Source organism: Thamnophis sirtalis, unplaced genomic scaffold (genome assembly GCF_051295495.1).
Source record: "Thamnophis sirtalis isolate CommonGarterSnake01/CBP01778 unplaced genomic scaffold, rThaSir2_p1.2 scaffold_3, whole genome shotgun sequence".
In the NCBI taxonomy this organism is placed as follows: domain Eukaryota; kingdom Metazoa; phylum Chordata; class Lepidosauria; order Squamata; family Natricidae; genus Thamnophis; species Thamnophis sirtalis.
Window position 1 is genome coordinate 160,854,493 of NW_028261383.1, and position 26,768 is coordinate 160,881,260.

Genomic DNA, 26,768 nt, shown 5'->3' on the forward strand with positions numbered 1-26,768 from the left:
CCTTCCCCTCAAAATAAGCCCTCCCCAAAAATATTGCAACACACCATCAGCGTTAAGGTGACCACTCTCACCGCCTCCTGCACCTCAAAAATAATAATATGTCCCCGAAAATAAGGCCAACCTTATTTCGGGAGTCAAAATAAAATAAGACCCTATCTTATTTGGGGGGAAACATAATAATTACTAAGCAACTGATTGTAAGTCAAGGATTACCAGAAAGTAAAAAGAAATCAGTGCAGGTGTATTGTATACTCATTTCAACATTTACAAAATCTTGAGATTATTTTGTCCAGTGTTTGACATAGCTTTCTCTTTGTTTGCTGCAGCCCGCCAGTCATGGTTCCATCACCCATTGGAACATCTTTACCCAGCAGCACAGCATATGGAAGCTCACAGTTGCCATTGTAAGGATCCCTACCTGAGCAGGTTCCTTTCTGTTGTCTCAGTAAGAATAGCGGCAAGCAAGCAGGACACTGACTGAATGTTATACAGCTAGTCCGCAGTTAACCAACACACTAGGGACCAGCAACTCAATTGCCAAGCCACGTTCATTAAGTGAAACTTCATGTGACCACACCCAGACTTATGACATCAGGTTACATTGTGGTTGCTAAGTGAAACACCCCTGGTTGGTAATAAGAGATCATGTGACCGAAGCTTGCATTTTTACAGCTGGCTTTTCCATTGACTTTGGAATTCCGCTGTGAAGCTTACAAATGGTGATCATGTAACCTTGGAATACTGCATGGTTATAAGTGCGTGCTGATTGCAAAGCATCAGAATGGCAGTCATGTGGCCATAGAAAATTGCAAGGGTCTATGTTTGAGGATCAGTCATAAAGTTACATTTTCAGTGCTGTCCTTACTTCATAGTCACTAAACAGCCATTGTTAACCAAGGACTATCTGTACTTAGATCTCACCAAGAACTATTTAATCCAGCATAATGTAGAGATCTGGGCATAATATATAGGAACATTTATTGAAATGTGCAATATGAAAAAGCAATAAAAATAGCTATTTGCCCAATATTGATACCATACATAAAGCCTAATTTAAATATAATTGGACAATTTAAAAGCATATTTGCATATTGTCATATTAATTTAATGCAAGTTCTCTTTTTCATTTTGCAATATTGGGCAATCAACCCAAATTACCTATAGAGCAAAAAAAAAAAAAAAAAAAACCAACCCTCAGAGTCATTTCCCATCTCACTATTCAACTGGCTTTGGATTTTATGTTGATGCCACCTAGCAATGTCAGGGTACCCTATTCCACTTTTCAGAGCTGCATTGTGACCACCCTTTCTATCCTCTCACAGTGACTTAATGACTTGCTCATACCCTATGGGCAATGCTTCGCCTCTTGGTCCAATGGATTCATACCCCATGTGCCAAGATGTAGAGATGCCGGACCTCTCTATGCAGACTGAGAACACCATAACATACTCAGAGAATCTTCAGCTCCATGTAATGGCAGACCCATTAAGGTGAGCATAGATGGCATCTTGCAAGTGGAAAGATAATTATCAGAGACATTTATCACGATGGAGCTTTGCAATATTGCTTTTTTTTCCCCTGTAGTTTTATCTGAACGCATGTCATTGCTTCCTCCAGAGTCCCCAGAAATTATGGTATAGGGAACCTTTTACAAAATCAATTATTTCAAGCAATCTTTCAAAGCATGACAGGATGACATACTTCTTATTTGATTGAAATGCTAAGCAAATTAGTTTAACTATCAATGTCCTCAGTTTCTGATTGCTGAGGTTAGTTACTGAGAATGAAGTAGACACTGAATGGCAGATAAAACAGGGCAGGGCAATGTAGAAAGTGCAATTGAGAATGATAATTGTTGGACTGATGTCTACAGAGGTTCTCAGTCATCCAGGGCCTGGTTGTCCCAAAAGTGCTTTTTCCAAAAGGCAACTGGACTTTCCGGTTTTTCTTTGAAGATGTTTCGCTTCTCATCCAAGAAGCTTCTTCAGCTGGGAGCAAAGAAGAAAACGAAACATCTTCAAAGAAAAACCAGAAAGTCCAGTTGCCTCTTGAAAAAGTACCTTTGGGATGTTGGATTGATGAAATTTGTTAAGAAGCCAAGGAAGCTGGGGGATGGCAAGGCTGCAAATTTGTAAGTTCTTGGCCGGAAGCCAAGAAATTGGGGAGGGAAAATATAATGGGATGATGGCATGATCTTGCCTGTTGGTTGTGAGGTGCTTCATGAGAACTAATTCCTCAAATCCATTTGCTCACTGCCTGTTTCCCCCTCCTCCCCCCCAGAGTGGCTGAAACCATTTCCCCACCTTCCAGTGAAGAGTTTGAAAAGCTTCTGCACCCAGACCAAGACCTGCACCCGGACCTTCACTTTTGCCATAATCCAGTGTGATCCATTTTTATGTGCTTGTCGTCTTTCTCTCTAATACCTTGGAGATACTTTAATGGACCTTTTATGTACTTCTATCAAGCCTGGACATAAACAGTGATGGCTGGCAACACAGAAGACTTACTGTGTACAGAAAACTACTCCTGGGCCTATCTGCATGTCTACTTCATCCAGTTAGATCTTTGCAAGTTCTTTTGAACCAAGACCTGCTTCAGTTGTGTGCCAAGTCAGCTCTGCCTATATTGTCAGCGCAGCCAATGGAGCAAGAGAGGGTCGCCCACTCACTCACATCTCCTTTGCTGTGGGCAATAATGCCTGGGGGAAGGGGGACAAATATGATGCACTAGCACCTCTTCGTATTTTATCACTTATGTGTTACCTCTGGATCGCAAGGGAAATTTTGTGATTTTTCAATTATAGAATATTAGATTAACTTATCAGTACCAGCGGCCAAGAAAGAAAACATTTCATCAGGAACTTCAGAAGAAAATCTCTTGGTTCATTTAATGTAGGTAAAATTTTGGTTGGGCTGCTGATTCTTTCATGTATTTAGATGGATCAGTTGGGCAAATGAAAAGATTCCAATGGAGTCTTCATTATTTTTCATTTCTCCTTTGGAAGAAGAGACACCGCATTTCCTCCCAGAATTTAATGTTCCACCCAGGAGCCTTTCTCCGTATCATACACAATTGTTAGCCAGAGTGAGGTGACCATCTTAGACCAAAACAAGAGCAATGGTGGGGAAGTGTTGAATTTCACATGGCCTGCCTTACCGATTTGCCAAAGTAACCCGCTGCCTTAGGTATGGTGGTGAATGCAATCTTCCCCGCAAGTTTTTGTCCATAGTTTTGGGGGCAGGGAGGTGCGATTCAATTTTCATCCAAACAGCTGCAAAATATTTTGGTCCAGTTTTGCCAACTTGCAGTTCCTCTATAAAAGATGGAAGCTAGATTTTTTACACCTTTTTTCTGATCCTGAGTGAATTTTGGATTCTTGAGTTATGGACTACAGCACCTACCATATGCCATTTTTTCTGGGTAGGACAATGTAAAATCCAGATTTCTCCTATATTATCAGCTAGCACAGCCCAACCTTTTATACTAGATTTCCTGTTGTACATATTCTATCCTCATTTGCCAATATCCTGGTAAAAGGTGCAGTGTAAAATAACCCATAAATAATACTTTATTCCAAAATAACAAAATAAATAATCTATTGTATACATTACAAACGAAAGGATGCTAGTTTTCCCATAAAGACACAAAGGCTATAGGGTAGGAGATGGAGACTTGACTTAATAGCAGTTGAGTATTAATTTTAACTCAATAGGAGTTCCAAGGTTTACCTGAACAATGTGTGCTTTCCAAGTCAGTTTGTTCCAGCAAATGTTGCTTTCAGACTGCTTTGAAGGAGATCAATATAGCAATAGCACTTAGACTTACATACTGCTTCACAGTGCTTTTACAGCCCTCACTAAGCGGTTTACAGTGTCAGCAATATTGCCCCAAATAACCTGGGTCCTCATTTTACTGGCCCCAGAAGGATGGAAGGCTGAGTCAACCTTGAGCCGGTGGGACTTGATCTGCCAAACTGCTGGCAATCAGCAGTCAGGAGTAGCCCGCAGTACAGCGCACTAACCACTGCGCCACCACGGCTCGTATTGTTCCGTCTTTATCTCGTACTGTTGTTATGCTATAATTATAATGAACAAAAGAGAATGAAAGAATGTTATTTTCCTCAGGGAAGATACAATCCCTGGAGGGGAAACTGATCCTCTCCTGTCCCAGAGCCAGACAAGGAATTAATTCCCTTCTTTTTTAAGGTTTTCCCAATTTAACCCCTATTCGCCATTAACTTCTTTGGCAAAAAGGGGGCTGTACCCGTGATGGCGAACCTATGGTACGTGTGCCAGAGGTGGCATGCGGAGCCCTCTGCGGGCACGCGAGCTGTTGCCCCAGCTCAGCTCCACCACACATGTGCATGCACCTCCTGCCGACCAGCTGATTTTCAGGTCTCTGCCATGCATGCGGGAGACACATGTACAGGGGTCGGACGCACATACACAGAGGAGCACGGCACGTGGGAGCACGGCACGTGGGGGGGTGTCAGGTGTGCATTGCATTATGGGTGTGGGCACATGTGTGTGGGCTATTGGCACATGAAGACAAAAAGGTTAGCCATCATAGAGCTATACCATTGAGAAAGCCTTGTTAGGAAATGATCTCCTATTCCCTTAAACAACAGAGTAGTTGTAAAGTTAGTGTTCCCTTAGAGCAGCAAATTGAATTACAATTTGACACTATTGGATGTGCGTATATTAAGGGTACCGAATCCAACTTGTTCCGCTCAAGAATCCTGTTCAAAAATCTCAGCAAATAGATTGGGGGGGGTGGGGGGTGTCAGACATGGACCTAAAACTAGTAAAGGATTTTTATCCAGCAGACTTATAAAAGCCTGTGATTTTTCATTAGCCGATTTTACTTTCTATGAAACTGCTTCAAAATGGAAGATCCCTGCAGGATCTTCCATTTTCTGCATGTCATTAGAGATCAGCCCATCTACTTCTCACTGTGATGGCACTGGTTTCCTCTTTGCTGTTCATTCCTCTTCCCGATTACAGGAAATTGAAGTGGTAGGGAAGAAAATTTCAGGTAATTCTCGACACACAACCGTCCCTGTTAAAATGGCAATGAAAAAAAGCGACTTACAAAACAAGTCCTTGCACTTACAACTGTCTCAGCAGCCCCAAATCATACATGTGATCAAAATTCTGGCACTTGGAAACCGGCACATATTATTTGATGGTTGCAGCATGAGGGACGGGTGGTGGTGGTGGTGTTACGTTATCATCATTTGTGACCTACCCAGATGGCTCCCAACAAGCAAAGTGAACGGGGGAAGCCGGGTTTACTTCACTGCAGTGGTTTGCTTAACAACTGTGGCAAAAAAAATATAAAATCAGGCACGATTCGTTTAACCACTGCCTTGCTTAACAAGACAAATTTGGGTCACAATTGTGGTTGTTAAGCTGAGGGTTACTTGTATAAATAAGCTCAGAATAGGAGCGAGAAGCCTTAGGAAAGGAGTAGGAGAGCACTGAGAGTTTGACGCTCCACCTGAATCTCAGCAAGGCCTCCCCTCCGCCTTTGTTGGATCCTTTATAAATTCCACGTGTTCTGGTAGAAAAGGGATGGATTCTGATATTCACCTTCCTGCATCAATAGAATACAGGTAGTCCTTGACTTACAACAGTTCACTTAGTGACCGTTTGAGGTTACAATGGCACTGAAAAAAGTGACAACCGTTTTTCGCACGACCATTGTGGCTTCCCCAAGGCCACATGATCAAAATTAGGACGCTTGGAAACCTATTTTGTATTTATGACAATTGCAGCATCCTGGGGTCATGTCAACCCTTTTTGAGACCACCTGACAAAGCAAAGTCAGTGGGGAAATCAGATTCATCCAACAGCTGTGTTTCTAAGGTAACAACTGCAGTGATTCACTTAACAAATGTGTCAAGAAAAGTAGTAAAATGGGGCAAAGCTCACTTAATAAATGCCCCGCTTAGCAACAGAAATTTTGCACACAATGGCAGTTGTAAGTCGAGGACTACCTTTGCACAAATTAAAACTGCTCCTGGGATGCAGTTTAGTGTGGAGGCAGCTGTTGCTAGTGTGGCCCATATCCAAATGGCATCAGTTCAATCCTTATTTTTAATGGGGTAAACTTCTATCCTCCCTAGAGCCATTCGGAAACAAATTACCTCCAAACATTCCAAATTCAGCTGAACAGCAATCAGTGCTTATTATTAACCACAATATAAAATCAGCAGGCAAGTGAAGTAATGAGGATATTTTCAGCACTGTATACACGATAAAAACCAGGAAAATTCTGGGGATGGGCAAAATGCGTGGTGTTAAGATGCCCCAGTTCTCATGATCTGAGGACCATCCTTGGGCATAAAAGTGACTAAAGGGACCATATTCCAATGGAGGGGAGGGGGACACAAAAACTGAATTTAATTCAATTTACATATTTTGCTTAGTTATACAGATAGCATAGTAACCTCCATTGTCTTTGATACATCTTTTTTCTTCCTTCTGTCACATCAAGAATTATCCTTGCTATGGCAATTTGCAAAATGGTTTGCAGGGTGTGTGTGGCTACAAACAGTCCTGGGGATGCAGTTTCTGTGCATACAGGAAACATCTGTGACAAAGACTGAAAGGCAACGACAAACATGTTTCATGTGTATGTGTGTGGTTGAGAGTACAGGACAATTTGGGAACAAGATATATTGTTTATGGCCAATCACTCATATGCCTTTCAATAAAATATGTACAGGATACGTATGTGCTTTTTTTATGGCTATGTACCCCTCAGTTTCAAGTCTCACGTGGGAGGAAAGGCTGTGAGGGTAAGTATGACCTTCCATTAGTCCATCAGAGGGCCAGAGATTTGGTCTACCTGAGCTCGTCCTATCAACTGTAGCCAGGGCACCTCTCTTCTGTGCTGAATTAAATTAAGATGGCAGGCTTCCTTCCTCCGTCATTTGCTGTCCATAGGTCCATGCTCTTCTGTTTTTGAGCCAAAGCATGCTCTCCGCTTCATGAAGAGAATAGGGTGAAGAGTTGGTTGTGCTAGTTATGACAGTTTCCTCGCCTTCTGCGAGGAAGTCCCACAGCCTCCCTGGGAATGACGCAGAGGACAGCCCCCCTGTCTAACGCTCAGAGCTGGCCGGAGTATTATTGCTTAATGGCTGACCAAGGCCGTCCCTGCTTCTCACTGCCGGCTGGTGTCTGGTTCCACCTTAATGCTGTTTCTTCTTGCCTCAGGCTGTGCTGCTGGAGGCTGGCATCGCTCAGAAAGAGTTTCCCCAAACTCTAAAAAAAGAGAGGCAGAAATCAAAAGTGAAGATGTCATGATCCATTTCAAAGCAGTCATATGGACATATAATCCGGCACAAGGAAAAACAGTTCAATATGTTTCCTGTTTGAGCACTGAAGCCACTTTCATGTTTTATTGTTCTCCAACGGCTACTGGATAAGGTTCCTATGGATACCCTTTGCCTCATTAAAAATCCATATCTGGATACTTTTAAAAACTATCAAAGTTAAAACAACTGGGCAGAGATTTCTCTAATAAGGGGCTATTAATGTTGGGGTGTGTGTGTTAACACCGACTGCGATGAATATGACTTCTCCCATTTTTCAGAGCCTAAACCTCCACTTTGGAGACCAGCAAAATAAAGTCCAGGTAAATCTGTCTGCTGTGTTTTGTTTTGTTTTTCAATTTCTATCCTGCCTTTGGAATCTGAAGAGGACTTAAGGCAACTAACAAAACTTAAAAATAAAATTAGAACTGGGCTGGGATTCAGCCGGTTCGCACTGGTTTGGGTGAACCGAATGTTGATTTTGCATCAGGTTTGCCAAATCTGGTTGTTGCAAGAAGCGGCTGGCCCCGTCCCTCCCCTCCCAGGAGTCTCCACACGGCCTGTTCCATGCCAGGTAAGTGTAGGCTCTGGGAGGGCGAAAAATGGGCCTACTGGAAGTCCAGAAATGGGCCTGTTTCCAGCCTATGGAGGCTTTCCGAAGTCCGGGGGAGGACTGTTTTCACCCTCCTGGAGGCTCGGGGAAAGTCTCCAGAGCCTGAGGAGGATGAAAACTCCCCTCCCCCCCCCCCGCCATGGTGCAGGAGGCTGAGTAGGCCACTCCAACCCAGCAACCAGGCCAGGAATGGGTTGCTAACATTTTTGAATCCCACTACTGATTAGAACTATGTCGTAATAAAGCTCCAGTCTTTTCCCAAAACATTTTGGGTAGAATCCAGAAACAGAACGAATTGCCTTGAGTCACAATCCTGTTCCTTGGTTTCTGAACCACAAACATTTAGTGCCCCAAAAGTGCCCTGTGCCTCACTAAAGCTGACAAAGCTGGCCTTTTCTGAATGATATGCAATTTGCTTCTTTCCATATTCCAGGACACAACTGCAAGATGAATCCTGTAGTAACATATATTTTTGGCAACTTGGTGAATCTTTTCAGAAACAAAAGCTGCTCTTCCCCCTCCTCTAGTATGATTTCAGTTTCTTTAACACCAACCTATTAGCTTTTCAGTCTGCTCCCTGAAAAACATTAATAGTTTTGGCCTCTACTAAACGGTGGCCGTGTTTCCCCAAAGGGATGCAACTGAGCTTCACGAAGATGGAGACTGTAGCTCTCCTCATTCTCAATTGTATCCTTTGCTCCTGTCAGGTTCCCTGATAATGTTATTGTGTCAGCACTGACAGGCTTCCTCTTGCCATCTCAGCCCTCTGCTGCCCATCAGATTTCAAATGAAGCATGAGGAGCCTTTTCTGCTGTGGCTCCTGCGCTTTAGAGCATCTTATCCCTGCCCAAAGTGAGATCTGTTATCCCCCCCTTCTGATCTTCCGTAAGGACTTGAACACCTGGCTCTGCCAGCTGGCTTGGTCCCCCAAATGGGGGAGTATCAGGCTGTTGTTAATGGATTAGGAAAAAATCCCACCTCCCCTCCTGTGCATCCTGCTCCCTCCCTCCCCATCTTTTAACTGTAATTTTATTTTTGATTGTGAGTCTATTGTATTGTTTTTAGAAATATTTGTGTTTTATTATTTTATAGCTTTTAATGTTGTAAACCAGCTAAAGTAAACTCACAGCAAGGTGGATAGCAAATATATGTAATAAAATACAATAATAAAATATGAAATACAATAATAAAATATGAAATACAATAATAAAATATGAAATAAAATACAGCTAGTCCTCAACGTACAATCACAATTGAGCCCAAAATTTATGTTGCTAAATGAGACATTTGTTAAGTGAGTTTTGTCCCATTTTACAACTTTTCTTGCCACATTTGTTAAGTGAATCACCACAGTTGTTAAGTGAATCTGGATTCCACGATGACTTTGCTTGTCAGAGGTTCATAAAAATTGATCACGTGACTCCAGGACACTGCAACCATCATAAATGTGAGTCACTTGTCAAGTACCGAATGTAACTCACATGACAGTCACACGTAAGTTACATTCATACATGTGGAAAATAGTCCTAAGTCACTTCTTTCAGTGTTGCTTTAACTTCAAACGGTCACTAAGACCACTGTTGTAACTTGAGGACTACTTGTTAAATAAGATTAAATAAATAAATAAAATAAAATACCAGAAAGAAAAGAAAATTAAAAGGAAAGCAGCTACTTACCAGGCATCTGGGGTTTTCCTTGCAAACAGGGGCTGAGCCGTCCCACTCGCTCGTGGGACACCAGCCGGGCCAATCGCAGCCCTTCATCCATTAGTGTCTGCTGCAGGATGTGACGGCTCCATAAGCCATGTGGCGGGAGGCTCAGTAGTGCATCCGAAGCGGTGTTGGGGGGTGGCGTAAGTCGGGGACATGACCCAGTAGCTGTGGGGAAAAAGAATCAGGAGGGGAAAGACATGCCTTTAAGTAAAAGGTATTAAATCAGTAGTATACTGTTCTCAAATAACCTGTCCTCAGCTTCAGATAGCTAGAATAGGCCCAAAGGTAACAGAGAAAAGTTGATTCCCAATATGCTGCATGGAGTTATCGAAAAAAAATATAGTGCGTTGCACTTAAAGGTGTGTGAGAGAGAAAGCAGGAAGGCAGATTGAGTTTCTTCAAGTATCCTTCCTACAAGTGGTTTCCTGGAGGAAATGCAACACCTTTTCCTAAATAGTCTGTTAGAGACGGGAAGAATGACTACAAAATCTGGAGGACTAGGTGAACTTTAGAGAATGTGTGTTTTTCCAGAAAGGGTTATCAACGTTGCATAGAAAAGTGAAGACATATTACTTTAATCCAGTGCTTTTTAAACTTGGCAACTTTAAAATGTGTGGGCTTCAATTCTCGGAATTCCCCAGCCAGCACACTAAATTTTGAAGTTGTCAAGTTGGAAAAACATTGCTTTTTATCGGAGAATAAATAAATGGATATCTAAATCAGAGGTGGTATTCAGCCAGTTCTGACATGTTCTGGAGAACCGGTAGTGGAAATTTTGAGTAGTTTGGAGAACTGGCAAATAGGCTGCCGTTGCCCCCACTGCCTCCCAGCCGATCTTTTTTTGTTGCCCTGAACAGGAAAATGGAACTGGAAAGCAGGTTAGAGGGGTAGGGAGAGAATGGGGATTTTGCTGTATCCTTCCCCCAGGAGTGCAGAGGAAATGGGGATTTTGCAGCATCCTTCCTCTGCCATGCCTACAAAGCGATGCCCACAGAACCAGTAGTAAAAAAGTTTGAATCCCACCACTGGTCTAAATGAATATAATTGAAGTTCTTCAAAACTATTAAGACATTTACTCTATTACTATTGCTATTACTCATGGGGGGGGGGGAGAAGAAAGAGGTAAGGAGAGGAGGATGGAAGGGAGAGGAAGAGAAGGAAAGAGGGGAAGTAGGGGAAGAGGAAGAGTAGGAGTAGGAGAAAGGTAAGGGAAGAAGGAAGGGAAAGGAGAGGAAGAAGGAAGGAAATAGAGAAGGGAGGGAGGGAGAAAAGGAAAATAAGTTGGTGTTACAACAGGAGGAAGGGATGGTAAACAAAGCAACCCAAACTGTATAACATAACCTCTTAAATGAAATAAATGAATGTAATTGAAGTTCTTCAAAGCTATTAAGACATTTACTCTATTACTATTGCTATTACTCATTTTAGATTGCTTTTTAAAAGAAGTTGCTAATTTGACAAGTAGCTGTTCACAATGAAGGCTGAACAAGGTTTTCTCTTTTTTTTCCTATTTCATCCCTATTCTCTGAATGCACAGATGTTCCTCAATTTACAACAGCTTATTTAGTGATGGGTCGAAGTTGCAACGGCTCTGAAAAAAGTGACATGACCGTTTTTCATATTCACACTGTTGCAGCATCTCTATGGTCACATCATCAAAATTTAGACACTTGCGGCCAATTCATATTTATGACGGTTGCAGAATCTCATGGTTACGTGATCCCCTTTTGTGAGCTTCTGACAAGCAAAGTCAACAGGGAAGCCAGATTCACTTAACATCTGTGTTATTAACTAATCAACTGCAGTGATTTGCTTAACAACTGGCAAGAAAGTTCGTAAAATGGGGCAAAATTCACTTAACAAATGTCTCACTTAACAACAGAAATGTTGGGCTCAATTGTGGTTGTAAGTTTAGGACTACCTGTATAAAGTTCTCTTGCTCAGTGTTCACAAACTAAAACAAAAACACGGAAATGCTACAGTGGTGGGATTCAGGTTTTTTTACTACCGGTTCTGTGGGCGTGGCTTGGTGGGCATAGCATGGCTTGGTGGGCGTGGCAGGGAAAGGATAATCTTCATTCCCTCCCCACTCCAGGGGAAGGTTACCGCAAAATCCCCATTTCCTCCCCATCAGCTGGCACTCGTGAGGCAGAAAATAGATAGGGCAGAGCCAGTCAGAGGTGGTATTTACTGGTTCTCCGAACTACTCAAAATTTCCACTATCGGTTCTCCAGAACTGGTCAGAACACGCTGAATACCACCTCTGAAGTGCTAACTGGATTCTGGAGAAAGTGAAGTCAACATAGTTTACGTTGGGGTAAATAAAAAATCATTAAGTTAAAATGATAAAATAAAGATATTAAAGTATAAAATAAATCCTATAAATAATCCTACAATTTTGCAATGAATAATCTAAACACTATAAATCAGTGTTTGAATAATCTAAACACTATAAATCAGCGAATGCTGGCTGGAGAATTCTGGGAGTTGAAGTCCAGACATCTTCAAGTTGCCAAGGTTGAGAAACACTGCTATAAATAATTAGGACAGATAACTTTACAAGGCTATAAATAAAAATAGAATTTATAAACAACCGTAAGAATGTAAAGCTATGCTAATTTACATTAAGTTAATGTTTGTTGAAGCCCCAGTAGGTTTATTTGGATTAAGACTATTATGACACAACTAATTATAACAAAAATATAGCAGAATAAAACTTAAAGTGGTATATTTGTATTAAAAAGAAGAAGAGGGAAAAAGGACAGAGAGAGGAAAAAACAAAGGAAGGAAGCAAAAAAATACTAAATTATGGACATCTAATTAAAGCTCAGTACCACCCCACTCGGAGAAAGCTGGTTTGGATACACTCATCATATTTAAACTACCATGTCGTTTGTTTAGTTTTGGTTTCCAGAATGTTTCGGATTTGCAGACTATGATTCATGGCTTAGCATGCTGTATAAACCTAGCCAATCATGGTTTCTTTCCACAAAGCAATGAAATTAATAATACTTTATGTCACAGTCACACAGCAAGTGAGATAGAGTGGGGGTGGGGAGCAGCGAACTGACATAATAGCCGAGGTGGCCCAGTGTTTAGGGTGCAGTACTGCAGGCCACTTCAGCTGACTGTTATCTGCAGTTCAGCGGTTCAAATCTCACCGGCTCAAGGTTGACTCAGCCTTCCATCCTTCTGAGGTGGGTGAAATGAGGACCCAGACTGTGGGGGCAATATGCTGACTCTGTAAACCGCCTAGAGAGGGCTGAAAGCCCTATGAAGTGGTATATAAGTCTAACTGCTATTGCTATTGCTATAAAATGTACAACTTGCAGCTTCTATTTAGTCAACTTGTAGTTAGGGTTAAAATAATGCACACAGGATAAAGTGCGATTCAATGCGGCACACACAAGGCTGAGCATGTTCCTTGCTCTTGTAAAGTAGTGCCAGGGGTGGGTTTCAGGTGGTTCGCGGCGATCCCCGCGAACCGGTTGGTCGGCGAACCCGGAGTAAGTAAGTAACTTCCGGGAACGCCAAAGGATCCACCCGCCCGCCCGCGTTTCTTACCCGGTTTTGACGAGTTCTGCGCTTCCATGCATGCACAGAACGCATACAGCGCCTGCGCGATCCTCCAGGAGCAGCTGGAGCATCGCACAGGCGCTAGTACGCATGCGTGCACTGCGCACGTGCATGAGGACGCTGCAGGCCCCGTTCCAACCGAACCCACCCCTGAGTAGTGCATGAGAGTCACTGTTCCAGAGACAAGATGGATTCCACAAACAGGAATGACATCACTTTGAAGCCTACCAAGAAACAAAGCCTCTTTCATAGTTTCCCATTTTACAATCTACTTCCACAGTCAATACCCACGGAAATCTTCCTTAGAGCCCAGAGCACCCACCTTGCGGATGTCCATCTAAGCTTTCCCCAGACAAGCTGGCTGCGTCGTCTTCTACGCTGGATCGGTATGGAGGAAGGAAGGGTTCACAGACCAAAGGAAGCTCAGGGCGGCTGTGTTCTGTAACCTATTGGGAGAATTACCAAGAAAAATAAAAGAGAAGCTGCCTGCCTGCCAATTTCACTTTCTCTGTGAGAGCTGTAAACTTTCAAAACTGAAAAGTGATGATACATTTTTTTTTTACTGCAAGCTATAAATGTCATTCAACAATGCTTTAATTTGCACCCGACATATAATCTTGGAAGAATCTGAAATGTACGGCAAGTAATAAGCTTGTACGATTTTTAATGTTAAATTATCAGCCCGGATAATTGCCTGGAATCATGTTGTATACAGATTAATATAACATTTCCTCCTGCAATTACTTGCACTAGAATTAGTTTCCATTTAATCCGTTTAGTTACAAATGATACTAGAAGGGTGGGGTAAGAATTTGACAAAAGTAACATTGAGACTTTGGAAATCTTGGTTTTGGAGCTTGGAACTTCAAAAAAAAAAAGTGTTTTGGCCAGAATTCAGCGCACAAGGAAATGGTAGCCTTTGTCTCTTTAGCCTGTCTCCTTCTAATCTGCCTACTCCCTGTCAGGACTGCTATGTAATTATTTTTAAAAGCCTCCATTAAAGAGGACCCTCCATCTCCTGAATTGGCAAGAAGCACATCCTGTTTCCCAAACCCTATAATCCACTCTCTCCCTCTCTAAATTGCTACAGAGCATGCTTGCAAATTTCAGGTAGAAATTGGTAGGCGTTATGCCTGTCTCATTCGGTAGAACAATGAAGACGCGGAACTGATGATTTCTGTGATGCATGTGTTAACCAGCACTGTGTCTCCACTTTAAGGCAAACGCTGTCCTTTTACACATTCAATTCATGGGCAAAGTCAGAGCTGGTTGGGAATGGGGCTGGAAGCAATTTTAGATTCCTCAACTTTCATAGATCAATGTAAGCTTACATGTAATGATCAAATAATACATGTAATGAAGAATACAATCACAAAGTAATGAATTTTGGGATGGAGAGGTGGCCTCTCTCCCTACAAACAAGTCAGTGGGATGGAGCCCATTAAATGGCTCGTGTGATCTGCTGTCGCCGGGTCAGGGATGGGGAGTGATTTTATTATTATATTAATTTATTTGATTTTTTAAAATTATAAATAAATAAAATTATTTATTGTTTTAAATGTGGTTTTTATATTCTGTCACCATGGGCGAATAGGCGGCAATATACATTAATTTAAATAACAACAACAACAACAACAACACAGGATAAATATATATTCACCATCCATTCAGAAATGTACATATACACTAATATATCCAGAAAGATGTGCTTCCATATTAGATAGATAGATAGATAGATAGATAGATAGATAGATAGATAGATAGATAGATAGATAGATAGATAGGTGGGTGGGTGGGTGGGTGGGTGGGTGGGTAGAGGGATGGATGATAGGATAGAGACAGAGATAGACAGAAATATATCTGTTGCCTTATTCTTGAAATTAAAAGTTCCCAACTAGTAAACCCAGAGAATTCTCCTAGCTCTTCAAGGACCCACAGGCCAAAAGACAATGCTGTCACACTGGTGAAGCTAGACTGTTGAGAAAACTTTACCATATTCTTTATCTAAGATTAAAAACAATTTTTACTAACATTAGCCTGGTGTTATCTGGACTCAGAAGAGAAGGGTAATTTTAAATTAATCCTAATCTCCAGCTTCTGGTTAGAGAGAGGAGAGGTAAGGGCAGTTGTAAAACTGAATTATTCTGGTTGCAGCATTTTTTCTCTCCCCCCCCCCCCCTTTCCCCAGCTCCAAGCTCTTAGGCATACCACAAGTGTGAGAACTGGAGACACAAACAAAAACACGTGGCCAGCCAATCAGCCAAAAATGGGCGGCCTCTCTCCCCACAAACAAATCAGAATTGTCCTCCTCTGCTAGATCTTCTGAAGTCAGACCAATAGGTAAGTGCCAAACTAGCCTTAGCATGCAGTATAAAAAGAACAGCAGGTTTTCTTACGCTATCACTCCTCTCTTCCTATTGGTCATCTTCTGATTCTGTTCTCATTTTGCATAATTTATCATCCAGGACATGAAGATATGGCAGGCAACAACAAAGAGGGGCATCCTACTTTCCTGATCTGAATCTCTTTAAGGACTGAAAGATTACAAGGGGGGAAACCCAGAGAAACCTCTGCTTCATTGAAGAAAAGATTCAAATGCATCACTAATTTACAAACAAAGTATGCATCATTTCATCATCATATTTCCTACAGTATTTTTCTCTGAAAACTCAAAGCATTTCTTGGTCTTTTTTTCTCTTGTGCATACACATATGGCGTATCTCTTTCACTTACCTCCTGCTTGAAGCGCTTAGCTTGTCCACCACAGTTTTCATCTGGACGCAGCCTGAGGACAAAAGTCATAAAGGAGTCAGCATATCTAATTAAATAATATATCCAGGAAATGACTCCTAGCCCAATCACAAAAGAATCATTCATGCAACACTCCATATGTTCTGGACTACCTTGGTCCAGGACATGTGCCTGCGGCCAATTTAGCATTTACAGAAATTTGCAACCTGGGTGGGTAAATTGAATGAATACAATTTAATGGCCTGATATAAATATATAAAATATTAATAACATCACAGAAGCTAACTATCTGTTGCTAGGGTTATATTAATAAATCTTGATATTTATATTGTTCTGTTTGTTTCCTAGTATGATCTGATTGCTTATTAGTAACCTATGACTATCACTAAGTGTTGTATCTTATGATTATTGATGAATGTATTTATTTTTTCCCCTTTTATGTACACTGAGAGGATATGCACCAAAGACAAATTCCTTGTGTGTCCAATCACACTTGGCCAATAAAGAATTCTATTCTATTCTATTCTATTCTATAATTTTCCTGAAACACAGCTTGCTAAACGGACCATGACTCAGTCTATTCTACATATTAAGCTTCATTGCCAAGTCTGTCGCACTAAGTTACATTTCTGTTCATTCTGGTCTTTTTAATTAGGCCTAACTGGATAGGATCACTCATCATGCTTCCCATCGTTCACTGGTTGTGACGGCTGAATATACAACTTAAAGTATATATTAAAAAATTACAGGTAGTTCTCGACTTACGACAACTGAGCACGTTTCTGTTGCTATGCAGGACAATTGTTAAGTGAATTTAACCCTATTTTACGTCCCTTCTTACAGCAGTTGTTACTTGAACCACTGCAATTAGTAACGTGATTGTTAAGTGAATCTGACTTCCCCATTGACTTTGCTTGTCAAAAGATTGCAAAAAGCGATCACGTGTCCCCAGGATACTTCAACCATCATAAATATGAGTCAGTTGCTAAGAGTCAGAATTTTTATCACGACCATGGGGATGCTGCAACGGTTGCTATGTTGAAAAATGGTTTTTCAGTGCCAATGTAACTTCAAACGGTCACTAAATCAACTGTTATAAGTCGAGAGCTATCTGTATCCTGATGGGTAAAATAGGCCCTTATTTTAAACATAAGAAACTGATAGGCCCTTATTTTAAACATAAGAAACTATGGCCTCATATGATGAAAATGTGTTTTAGTTAATCTTTGGCTCAGGTTCTCCATCTGTCCTAAAATTCATATTTATGAGAAAATCTAATCTTTCTCTGCAGAAATAATTGCAATTTCACATGGTTGCTCAAATCAGGATACTGAGATTTATTTCAACCATACTACTCAAAATGGTATGAAAGTGTAATTTTATATGGATGAAGGCAAATATACCATATTTCTCAGAGTATAAGACAGACCAGAGTATAAGACGCACCAAGATTTTGAAGAGGCAAATAAAAAAAAAAGTTTTTGCACTCTGCAGACCTCCCCATTTCATGAAAATGGGCCCTTTTTAAAAAAAAAAGGGCATGCATAACCTTTAGAAGGCTTATAGAGTGCTCCTGAGGGCTGGGGGAGGGGGAAATTGAGCAGAAAATGGCCCATTTTCGCTCATTTCTGCCCTCCCCAGCCCTCAGGAGCACTCTATAAGCCTCCTAAAGGCTATGCACGGCCGTTTTGGTGAAGGGGGCAGGGTTTTGGGAGGCAAAAAATGCTGTATTCAGTGTATAAGACACACCCAGATTTTCAGCTTCTTTTTTGAGGGAAAAAGGTGCGTCTTATACTCTGAAAAATACGGTAAGTGTTCCAGGATAATGTTGCAAGATCCAATCTGTCTCAGCCCCCGAGATATGTGGCCAAAAGCTCGGAAGAGTAAACTGCTGGTCCCATTTACTGACCCAGATTAGATCTTACAATTTTACATCCTTATTTAATAAGTGATCACAGTCGGACACAAATCCTAGTTCTCAATTTTCACCTTTAAAAAGGAAAGTGATTAGTTCAAAAGTCAAAGCAGAAACTTTTTATTTTACTTTTTAAAACATTAGAATAAAAATGAATTACAGGAATTATATACTAGAATTACAAATACGTAAAAACTCTAGACCCCCAAATTTCAGCTTTAACGGGACGTGGTTTCAAAACGGAAATTTTGGAGCTGTTTTTCAGATACAAAAGTTGGGGATCAAAACATGAAAACTCAAGGTTCGTGCAGGATTATTCCTATACCGTTTGATGATGATTTCCTTTTTTGGTGAAACCAATTTCAAAGACAAAGAAGTAGCAAATTAATAATACAAGGATTATTTTCTGATTGCCTGAGATACTCTTGGGATAATTACGTGTATTCATTAGCATTAGTGGGCAGATAATTAACATAGGTGGACAAATCTTACTTTAGCTACAGCTTAGCAGAGAACGCTTTGTATCAAAATTTAGCATACGTCACATCTAGCACTTATTTTTGACAGCATGCTCAGTAATATAGGAATCAAGGTCAGATGGAATACATGCAAAATGCCTTATTTATCTACCTGTTTTTTGGGGACATTTCAAAAGGTGTTTCAAATTAAGTTTCTTCACGCAACCTGAAAGGGATACCCCCAAGGTGCTTTTTGAAGAGACAACTGGGCTTTCTGGTTTTTCTTTGAAGACGTTTCGCTTTTCACCCAAGAAGCTTCTTCAGCTCTTGATGAAAAAGTGTCTTCAAGAAGCGAAAAGCCTTCAAAGAAAAAAACAGATAGTTGCCTCTTGAAAAAACACCCTTGGGACAATCCTGACTTGGATGACTGTTGGTAAAAATATGACCAAAAGCAACAGCAATTTGTTCTGCCCACCGAGAACCTTCCCAACAGGTTTACAACAATCGTTCAAGAGATTACAGTCCAGTTCGAGAACCTCCCATTGCTAAGAAAACCGCCAAGATCTGAGTCTTACCTAGAACCTTTCAGTGAAGAGAGATAGCTGCTCTCCCGAGCCACCTGACGTGACAGTGAGAACAATTCCACACGACGCAACAGCAGTGAATTGTCTCGCAGACAGAACTGAGCAGCAGCCTCATTAATTGTGAGCTGGGAGAGAAGAGTGAACAGAATTGATTCTCTGAGGAAGCATAGGACCTCAAAGAATATTAGGCCCACAGCATTTAAAGCTCTGATTCTCAAAGTTTCTGAAAGCATGGGCCAGTGAATAAACTAGCTTCATTTGAGATTGACAGTCGTCTTTATTTTTAAACCTGTTTTAAAATTAAATTTGTATCAAAATGTAATTCAAAATTATGTATTTGCTACTGCTTGTATTATTTTATGTTCCCCATCTCTTGATACACCTTAACACAAACTAGTCAACAACGTTCCTCAATATTGGATAATTATTTTGCATGTATTGTGATAAACACTAGGATATTTTAATACAAATAGATACAAAGAGTGAAATATTGGAATTATGAATAAGAACTAAGTATTAATTGGAAAATTAGAGATTGAATAATAGTATTATTAAACATGCCTAAAAATATAATAATTAGCAGTTGAAAGGATAAAATCAAACAATGAGTAATTAGATAAGTGAAAGAATATATTTTAATGTAAGCATGTGTATTAATAGCAGAATTATATGGATTTGATGAATGGGAAAAATATGAATAGATCTACCCTACATGTTTAAATAATATTGTAATTGGTATTAGAATTGTACATTGAAGCACTGAACAATGAAAGAATGAAGGATGAAACTTTAATATAAATAGAGGTGAAGAGTTAAATAAGGGAAATATGATTAATAAAGCAGGTGAAAGATGGAAGACAGAAAAGAAATGTCTTTGTATATTATGGTGACATGAATAAAAGAATAGAGATAGAAATAAGAGGGGAATAACAGTATATATATATATATATATATATATATATATATATATATATATATATATATATATATATATATATATATATATATATATATATATACATTTTAACATAACAAGATATATGTAATAATAAGAGGGAGGTTTAGAAATTGAAGAGTGGTAGTATCAGGTACGTTTAAACAATATGAAACAATGAAAATGAAATGTAATAACTGTGAGTAATATACTATGTTTACTTGTATCAAAATGTATGATACCCAGATATCACACTGTTCACGCATTGCTATATATAAGTAACATAAAATAAAAAACTTGACCAACACCCCCCCCCCAAAAAATCCCAATGTTCTTCAATAGAAATCTTTGAGTACGAGGAGAAAAGAGGTGAATAGATCAGCCCAATGAAATCTCATTTTTAGTTATCGATCATATTTTCTATTACATTAATGCTATCACATATTACCTTCTACATTGTTCATCACCATATATTATTTGCAATATTAATGTTAATCATAATTTTTGGTAAATCATTGTACATTTTAGTCCCTTGAGGATTTTTAGTTGTATACTATATTTTAGTATATTAGCTATAGACTGATTGCTGACTGCTGTCATAGGAAGAACAACAATCCCCTAGTTTTAAACATTATTTATGCTGGTCTTGGATTGAAAATATCTATCTATCTATCTATCTATCTATCTATCTATCTATCTATCTATCTATCTATCTATCTATCTATCTATCTATCTATCTATCTATCTATCTATATGCCATTGTCTGTTTGAAGCAACAGCTCCAGTCATTACATTGCACATGGATTCACAATCAGTAACTGCATTTGAGGCCTGTTTGTTATTAGCATTTTCTTGAAGTTAATATTCACATTCCTTCATGTATCATCAATTACAGACTACACGAAGCACTTTTCGACTAAAGAGCCATTTTCATGAACCAACTAACTGGCATTGAAGCCAGAGAAGAAAGCCTGGCCAGCAAACATAAGGTGAGTCTCCACAGACCCTTGATGGTTTGCAGAGAACAGCTGAAGAATGATGGATATTTAAAGAACTAGCAGGAAAGAGAAAAAGAGAGAGGGAGAGAGAGAGAATGAGACAGGAAGAGGGCGGGAGAGGGAGAGAATGAGACAGGGGGAAGGGGGAGGTTCTGATCTGGGATAAGGCAGATGCCACATCCACTAAAATTAACTCTAAGTGAATCAGTGGATATTTCTGTTAGTGAGTGAAAGACTGAGGAGCTCATCCTCTGCAGTTACTCTCTAAGGCCCCACTCCTTGGTTCTTCATCCAAAACTCTTGAAGTTAGTGGTCCCATCACTGTGAAACTCTTTTTCCATAGAAACTTTTAGATTAATTCTGTATCATTTAAAAACAAAATTACTACCTTCACTACATAGGCTAAGACAGAGGACTGCACCAGTAAGGCCTCCTTGGAGTTAAGCTCAGTTCTCAGGGATTACGTCAGCAGTCATAGGTTTTTTTTATGCCATCTGGGAACGAGTTTCCTTCTTTCAATATTTTTTAAAACTTCTTAAATCTGGCCTACTCCCCCACTATATCCTGAGCAGTGGTGGGTTCCGGATCCCGATGCAATCGGTACGCTGCAACGGAGCCAAGCATCTACCACGTGCACACATGTGCATGCGCTCACCACCTGCAATGCCTCCGGCTGCTTGGCGGAGTGTTGCGCAGGCGCCGTACGCTCTGTGCACAAATGCCCCGATTGGCTCGTGTACCGGTCATATTCCACCACTGATCCTAAGGACCCCATCCAAGTGGTGAACAGACCTGCCCTTGCCTAGCTTCCCTTTCCAGATTAAGTCATCCAGATGTTGACCCCCGCTGAGTGTATAGGTTTTTTTTAAATTATCACAGTAGCATTAATATTAGACATTTTTTAGTCTACTAAACCTATTGAATACTTAAAGTAAATGTCATTCCTGAGTTTTGGTTGACCAGTGTAGCTTCCCTCATGGCTCACCTCATGAAGGGTGAACTGTTTGCCCTCGCATCGGCGTGTCTCACCCCGCCCATAGATGGCACTGTGACGCCGGATCTCTTCTTCTTTGTGAGGGTCCCCGTTGTCCATCTGGAAGATATGCCCCACTGTTTTAGCCAACTTCTTATTCAGCTTCAGGAGAGTCTTCAATTCTACATCTCCGCTGCGTGGGCAGCTGCGCAACAAACGATCCACCCCCTCAGACACTGCATGGGCCAGCTCTGGATCGAGATGCTCCGAGGATGTTGGGGGATCGCTGGGTGAGGTTACCCCTCCTTCTTCTTCAGACTCGGGGTTCCCCCATTGCATGGCTGGCAAGGGGGACATCTTCTCTTGTGGCTCGGATGGGCTTTTGGAAGGGGAAGTGGCACTGGTTTTGCCAGGGATCTCCACTGGACTGGTGTGTCCGTTGGTGAGTGATTTATGGCCTTCGGACTCGGAGATCTTGAAGAGTGGTATGCTGCTTACAGGTATGGAGGGCACTGGCTGGTTGAAGAGACGAGGATTGGTTGCCCACTCCCGCAGAGCCTTCTGGAGGCGCCGGACATGGAGTGGCTTGGTCGCCATGCCAACCAGAGCCATGATCTCCAGGAACTCCTCCTCACAAGCCTCGCACAGTTGCTGCACATCATCACCGCCCTGCTGGATGAAGGTCTCATAGTAGGAGAGGAGGTTGGCTCTCTGGAGGACACGGTAGAGTTGAAGTTCACCCAAGGTACGGGGCAGCAACAATGCCATTGCCTGCAGGGGTGACAGAGCGAGACCATGAAGGCCAATATACACGTAATCCTCAACTTACAGCCATTTGTTTAGTGACTGTTTGAAATTACACCACCACTGATGTGCACGTCCACCACATATGGTGGTATGTTCCATGTTGTTGGTTGCATTTCACACTTATGACATTTGTAGCATCCCCATGATCACGTGACCAAAATTTGGACCCTTAGCAACTGACATGGATTTACGACAGTTGTACTGTTCCGGGGTCATGCAATCATCATTTGTAACCTTCCCAGACAGCTTCCAACAATAGTCCCTGCTCTGTAACCTCTACATCACTGTCATATTCCTGAGGCAAACAAGGCCCCAGCTTTTTCCTTACTCTCTCCTTCATGCTGATAACACTACCCTCCCTTTGCTTTCTTGGAATAAAGTCCCACTGTGCCCAATGAGGCGCACTTCTTATTAAGTGTATTTTCAGGCTGCTGCTGCTGCAAACTTCAATTATTCTTTAAGATCCCGCTTTCTTCCTAGCTTTTTTTTTTTTTAACTAATGGGAGAATTTGATCTTGCACTAGAATTCACTAGGGATGCACATTCTGCATCCATCCCACACTGCAACCCCAAGCCATCTCATCCATTAATCTTGCCATCAAAAGAAAGCCCTTGTACTCCGCTTCAGTTTCTTACCTCTGCACTGTGAGGGTTTTTTCTTTATTAGAAATCTTCAAGTACAATAAACTACCCTGACTTACAATTACGGCACCCCATGCGTGTAATTGTCTTTGCCCTACCAGCCCGATAAGCATTACAATGAACCTTCTGTCTTTTGAAAACCCAGTGTGATATCTTCAACCTGCTTAGTACACATGCGTGCACACACAAAACCTAGATTTTCTGCACAAACCAGAAACACCTCTGCACACACCTCTTGCTGAGCCTAGTAACCAACATGCACACACATATCAGACTCCTCCGAACGCCCACTGCTTGTTCCTTCTTTATCCACCCTTGTGCACGCTCTGTATTACAAGGCCATTAAAAGAGTGAAGCAATGGGCTGGGGTGGAGTTGGCACTCCATGGATACCAACAGAGTTGCCATTATTTTCTCTTCTTGGAAAAGGCTGAAGATAAACAGCGGGTGAGGAAATTTTGAGAGTACATGTGGGAGATGTGTGGGTGTGGAAGGGAGGGGGGGATAATGGGAGAATGTGACTGTAATGTGGGAAAAGCCTTGAGAAACTGGGCAAAGCGATGCTGCCAAGGGAACGGTCAGATAAGAGACAACACGGCCCTCAGCTGGATAGTGGGCGGGACAAGAGGCTCAGAAGGGGCTCTCCCTCGTCTCTCCAGCGTTAAAGGAGACGGGGAGAGAACTGTACTTTTAGACTGGCAACATTTGGTCAATTATAATGAAGTCACATTAATTCATCTGGTCATAATTCTTAACTTGGTGAGGCCAACAGCAACTGATGGTTGTTGATAGACACTCTCCAGATCAAACTTGACTATCTTCTTATAGTTCTTGCCAGTCTTCTCTGGAGATGCTAATAGGGCAGGTATTAAAAGTACAGGGAGTCCTCAACTTACAACAGTTCATTTAGTGACCATTTAAAGTTACAACAGCATTGAAAATTGTGACTTATGACCGTTTTTCACACTTTGGACCACTGCAGCATCCACGTGGTCACATGATCAAAGTTCAGGTGCTCGGCAACTGGCTCATATTTATGACGGTTGCAGTGTCCTGGGGTCATGTGATCCCCTTTTGCGACCTTCTGACAAGCAAAGTCAATGGAGAAGCCAGATTCACTTAACAACAGTATTACTAACTTAACAAAAGAAATGATTCCGTGGCAACAACTGTAGCAAGAAAACTCGTTAAAATGGGTCAAAACTCACTTCACAAATGTTTCTCTTAGCAATGTCATTTTTGGATTCAATTGTGGCTGTAACTCAAGGACTACCTGCAATCATCCAAGGACCTTAAATACAATACTGCCTGGCTTATCATATTTTGGAGTTATTTAACATTAACATTTAAAGCACCGGAGAGAGATTATAAAATTACAATTCTAAGATTACTATCTGGAATATAGTTTTTTCTTAATCCCAATACTTTATATTTCTGGATAAAGCATCAAAGATTAAGGTGTTTTATGAGGATGTACATAATCTTAACATCTATCCATTTTAACATCAGTATTTCAATTCCAAGTTGAAAGCACAGTTATGAGGTTGCATTTATCCTGGCTCTTTTTTAAAAAAATTAAACTCTTCCCAGCTGCCTATTCTTTCTCAGATACCAATGCTGGTGTGATTTTTCTGGGAGCACCATGGCAATGCCCCAAACTGCCCTCAACTACAGATCCTGGCTACATACCTAATACAAGCATTCAACTCTTTGGAATTCAGACTTAAGTATATATAGAGAGAGATGAGAAGGTGCCTGAGCCTGTGCAGAATCCACCAGCCCATCGGACTCAAGGTTTCCAGACTAGGTTTTTTTAAGAAAAAAAAAATATTTATTTGATTTGTCAATCATTTACATGATAATAGATATAAGAATAAACATGAGTATGAATGACATGGGGACGAATAAATGAGGATAGTAGGACAGGGAGGGTGGTGCGCTTATGCACACCCCCTTTAGGAGACCACTTAGGAATGGGATGAGGTCAATAGTAGACGGTTTAAGGTTAGTTATGGGGATTTGAAGCAAATAATATTTGCCTTATTTGGGAAGAAAATAAGGTTGCCCAGGTGGGGGGCGTGGCTTGCCCCCCCCCACCTAAAAAAGCAAGCTCGAGCCCCGAAATCTTTGTTAAAATATCCTGGCATTTTCACCAGGGTCCCCCTTTGCATCCGAGCAGCTTCTTGAAGAAGCGTTTCGTCGGAAGAGCTGCGAGGTTTGGCAGGCGGATTCCTCCAAGGCAGTTCTTGACCCCCTCCCCATAATTTGCTTCCAGTCGCTCCCCTCCTCATCTCACCTCTCCTGCTCATCTGCGCCGCCTCCTCTATAGCCCCCCACCCCAAACTCTCCCTCTCCTCGCCCCCCGTGGCAATCTTACCGCGCCAGTGGATCTCTTGCCAGTCCGACCGGTGTGCCCGTCAAGCATGGACCCAAGGCCTCGGAAGCCTCGCTGCTGGCCGCACCTTCTCCTGGCTGTCGGCGGAAAGGTAGAGCCAGAAGGCGCAGAGCTCCCAAGGCGGCACCCCTGCCCAGCTTCGATGGTGTTCTGCGTCCCTCCGTCGGAGCTTCTCCGTCCGCCCCGCACCCCCTCCTCTTCTTCCTTCCTCCTCCTCCTCCTCCTCCTCCTTTCTCTCTGCGCGCCTCGGCGTTGAGCCTTTGGCACGGAATTGCCTCCCACGCCGCCGGATTTACAATGGAAACGGTGGCGGCGGCGGCAGCGGCTCTGAGCTGCTGCCGCGCGTGGGAGGCTCCGGGGGCGGCAGGCAGCTTCTGCCTCGGACCAGAAAAACTGCAACAGCAGCAACATCAAACAGCCTTCGCCACCGCAAGCGCCGGGGGAGGGGGAGGGACGACATTTACCGCCCACCTTCCCGTAGGAAAGAGCAGATAGGATTCCTACCAACGCCCCCCCCCTTCCCCCCGGCGTTTTATCGCCCCAACTTCTTCCACTTCTCTTCGGCGCGGGCGTTGGCGAGCCTTGGAAGGAGGAGATCGCGTCGATCCGGGGACGGGCATCGTCGACCTGGCGCTTTTCTTTGCCACGTTTTTGCAAGCCTGAGCTTTTAAGTCTGGAGATTCTCAGACGACCCTGAGCTTTGTGGGGTACGCGCACCACTTTCGTGCACTTAAAAGAAAGCGGGGTTTCCTTCCCGGGTGTATGCCTGCCGCCGCTTTTCCCGCCTCTGTAGGTTCATAGCGTGTGCGCTACGATGCTTTCCTTGAGCGCACTTGCATGCGCGTTGTAAGCGACCTGTCGGTTCGCTCACTTGGGCATTGGGGTATACACGGGGTGGGGGGAGTTCAGGGCAGGGTTGCTGGATTTTTATTTTCTGCACTGACATGGGTCCTATTTACAATTTGCGGGATGAAGTTCCGCGATCGGAGGGGGTTGCTGAGTAAACAATGCATCCATTCATCGGAGGCATACGAGGAGTTCCCAAATATTATGAGGCCCAAACCGGGATACAGGATTTGACTCGGTATTTCCC

General features: G+C 42.0%; 2 protein-coding genes across 7 annotated transcripts in view; one reads left to right on the forward strand and one right to left on the reverse strand.

The window, feature by feature from the left end:
• The window catches only part of STAT6 (signal transducer and activator of transcription 6), an 89,248-nt gene extending 82,515 nt beyond the window's left edge, over nucleotides 1–6,733 (forward strand). For 5 of the 6 annotated variants that reach the window (XM_087710612.1, XM_087710615.1, XM_087710611.1 and 2 more), the window contains 3 exons: nucleotides 327–404; nucleotides 1,323–1,490; nucleotides 2,281–6,733. In XM_087710612.1, the coding sequence (XP_087566738.1) occupies nucleotides 327–404; nucleotides 1,323–1,490; nucleotides 2,281–2,386 (352 nt within the window). In that variant the 3' untranslated portion in view covers nucleotides 2,387–6,733. Of the gene's footprint in view, nucleotides 1–326; nucleotides 405–1,322; nucleotides 1,491–2,280 lie in introns of those variants that run through there. The other variant, XM_087710616.1, reaches the window with a different exon arrangement.
• NAB2 (NGFI-A binding protein 2) lies at nucleotides 6,654–25,885 on the reverse strand. The gene is made up of 7 exons (XM_087710617.1): nucleotides 25,658–25,885; nucleotides 21,845–22,603; nucleotides 18,919–19,052; nucleotides 15,953–16,004; nucleotides 13,542–13,665; nucleotides 9,608–9,808; nucleotides 6,654–7,268 (listed from the first exon to the last, which is right to left on the reverse strand). Exons 1-7 carry the CDS (start codon nucleotides 25,703–25,705, stop codon nucleotides 7,168–7,170), a joined length of 1,419 nt encoding a protein of 472 aa, XP_087566743.1. The 5' UTR covers nucleotides 25,706–25,885; the 3' UTR covers nucleotides 6,654–7,167.
• Between the last annotated feature and the right edge of the window lie 883 nt (nucleotides 25,886–26,768).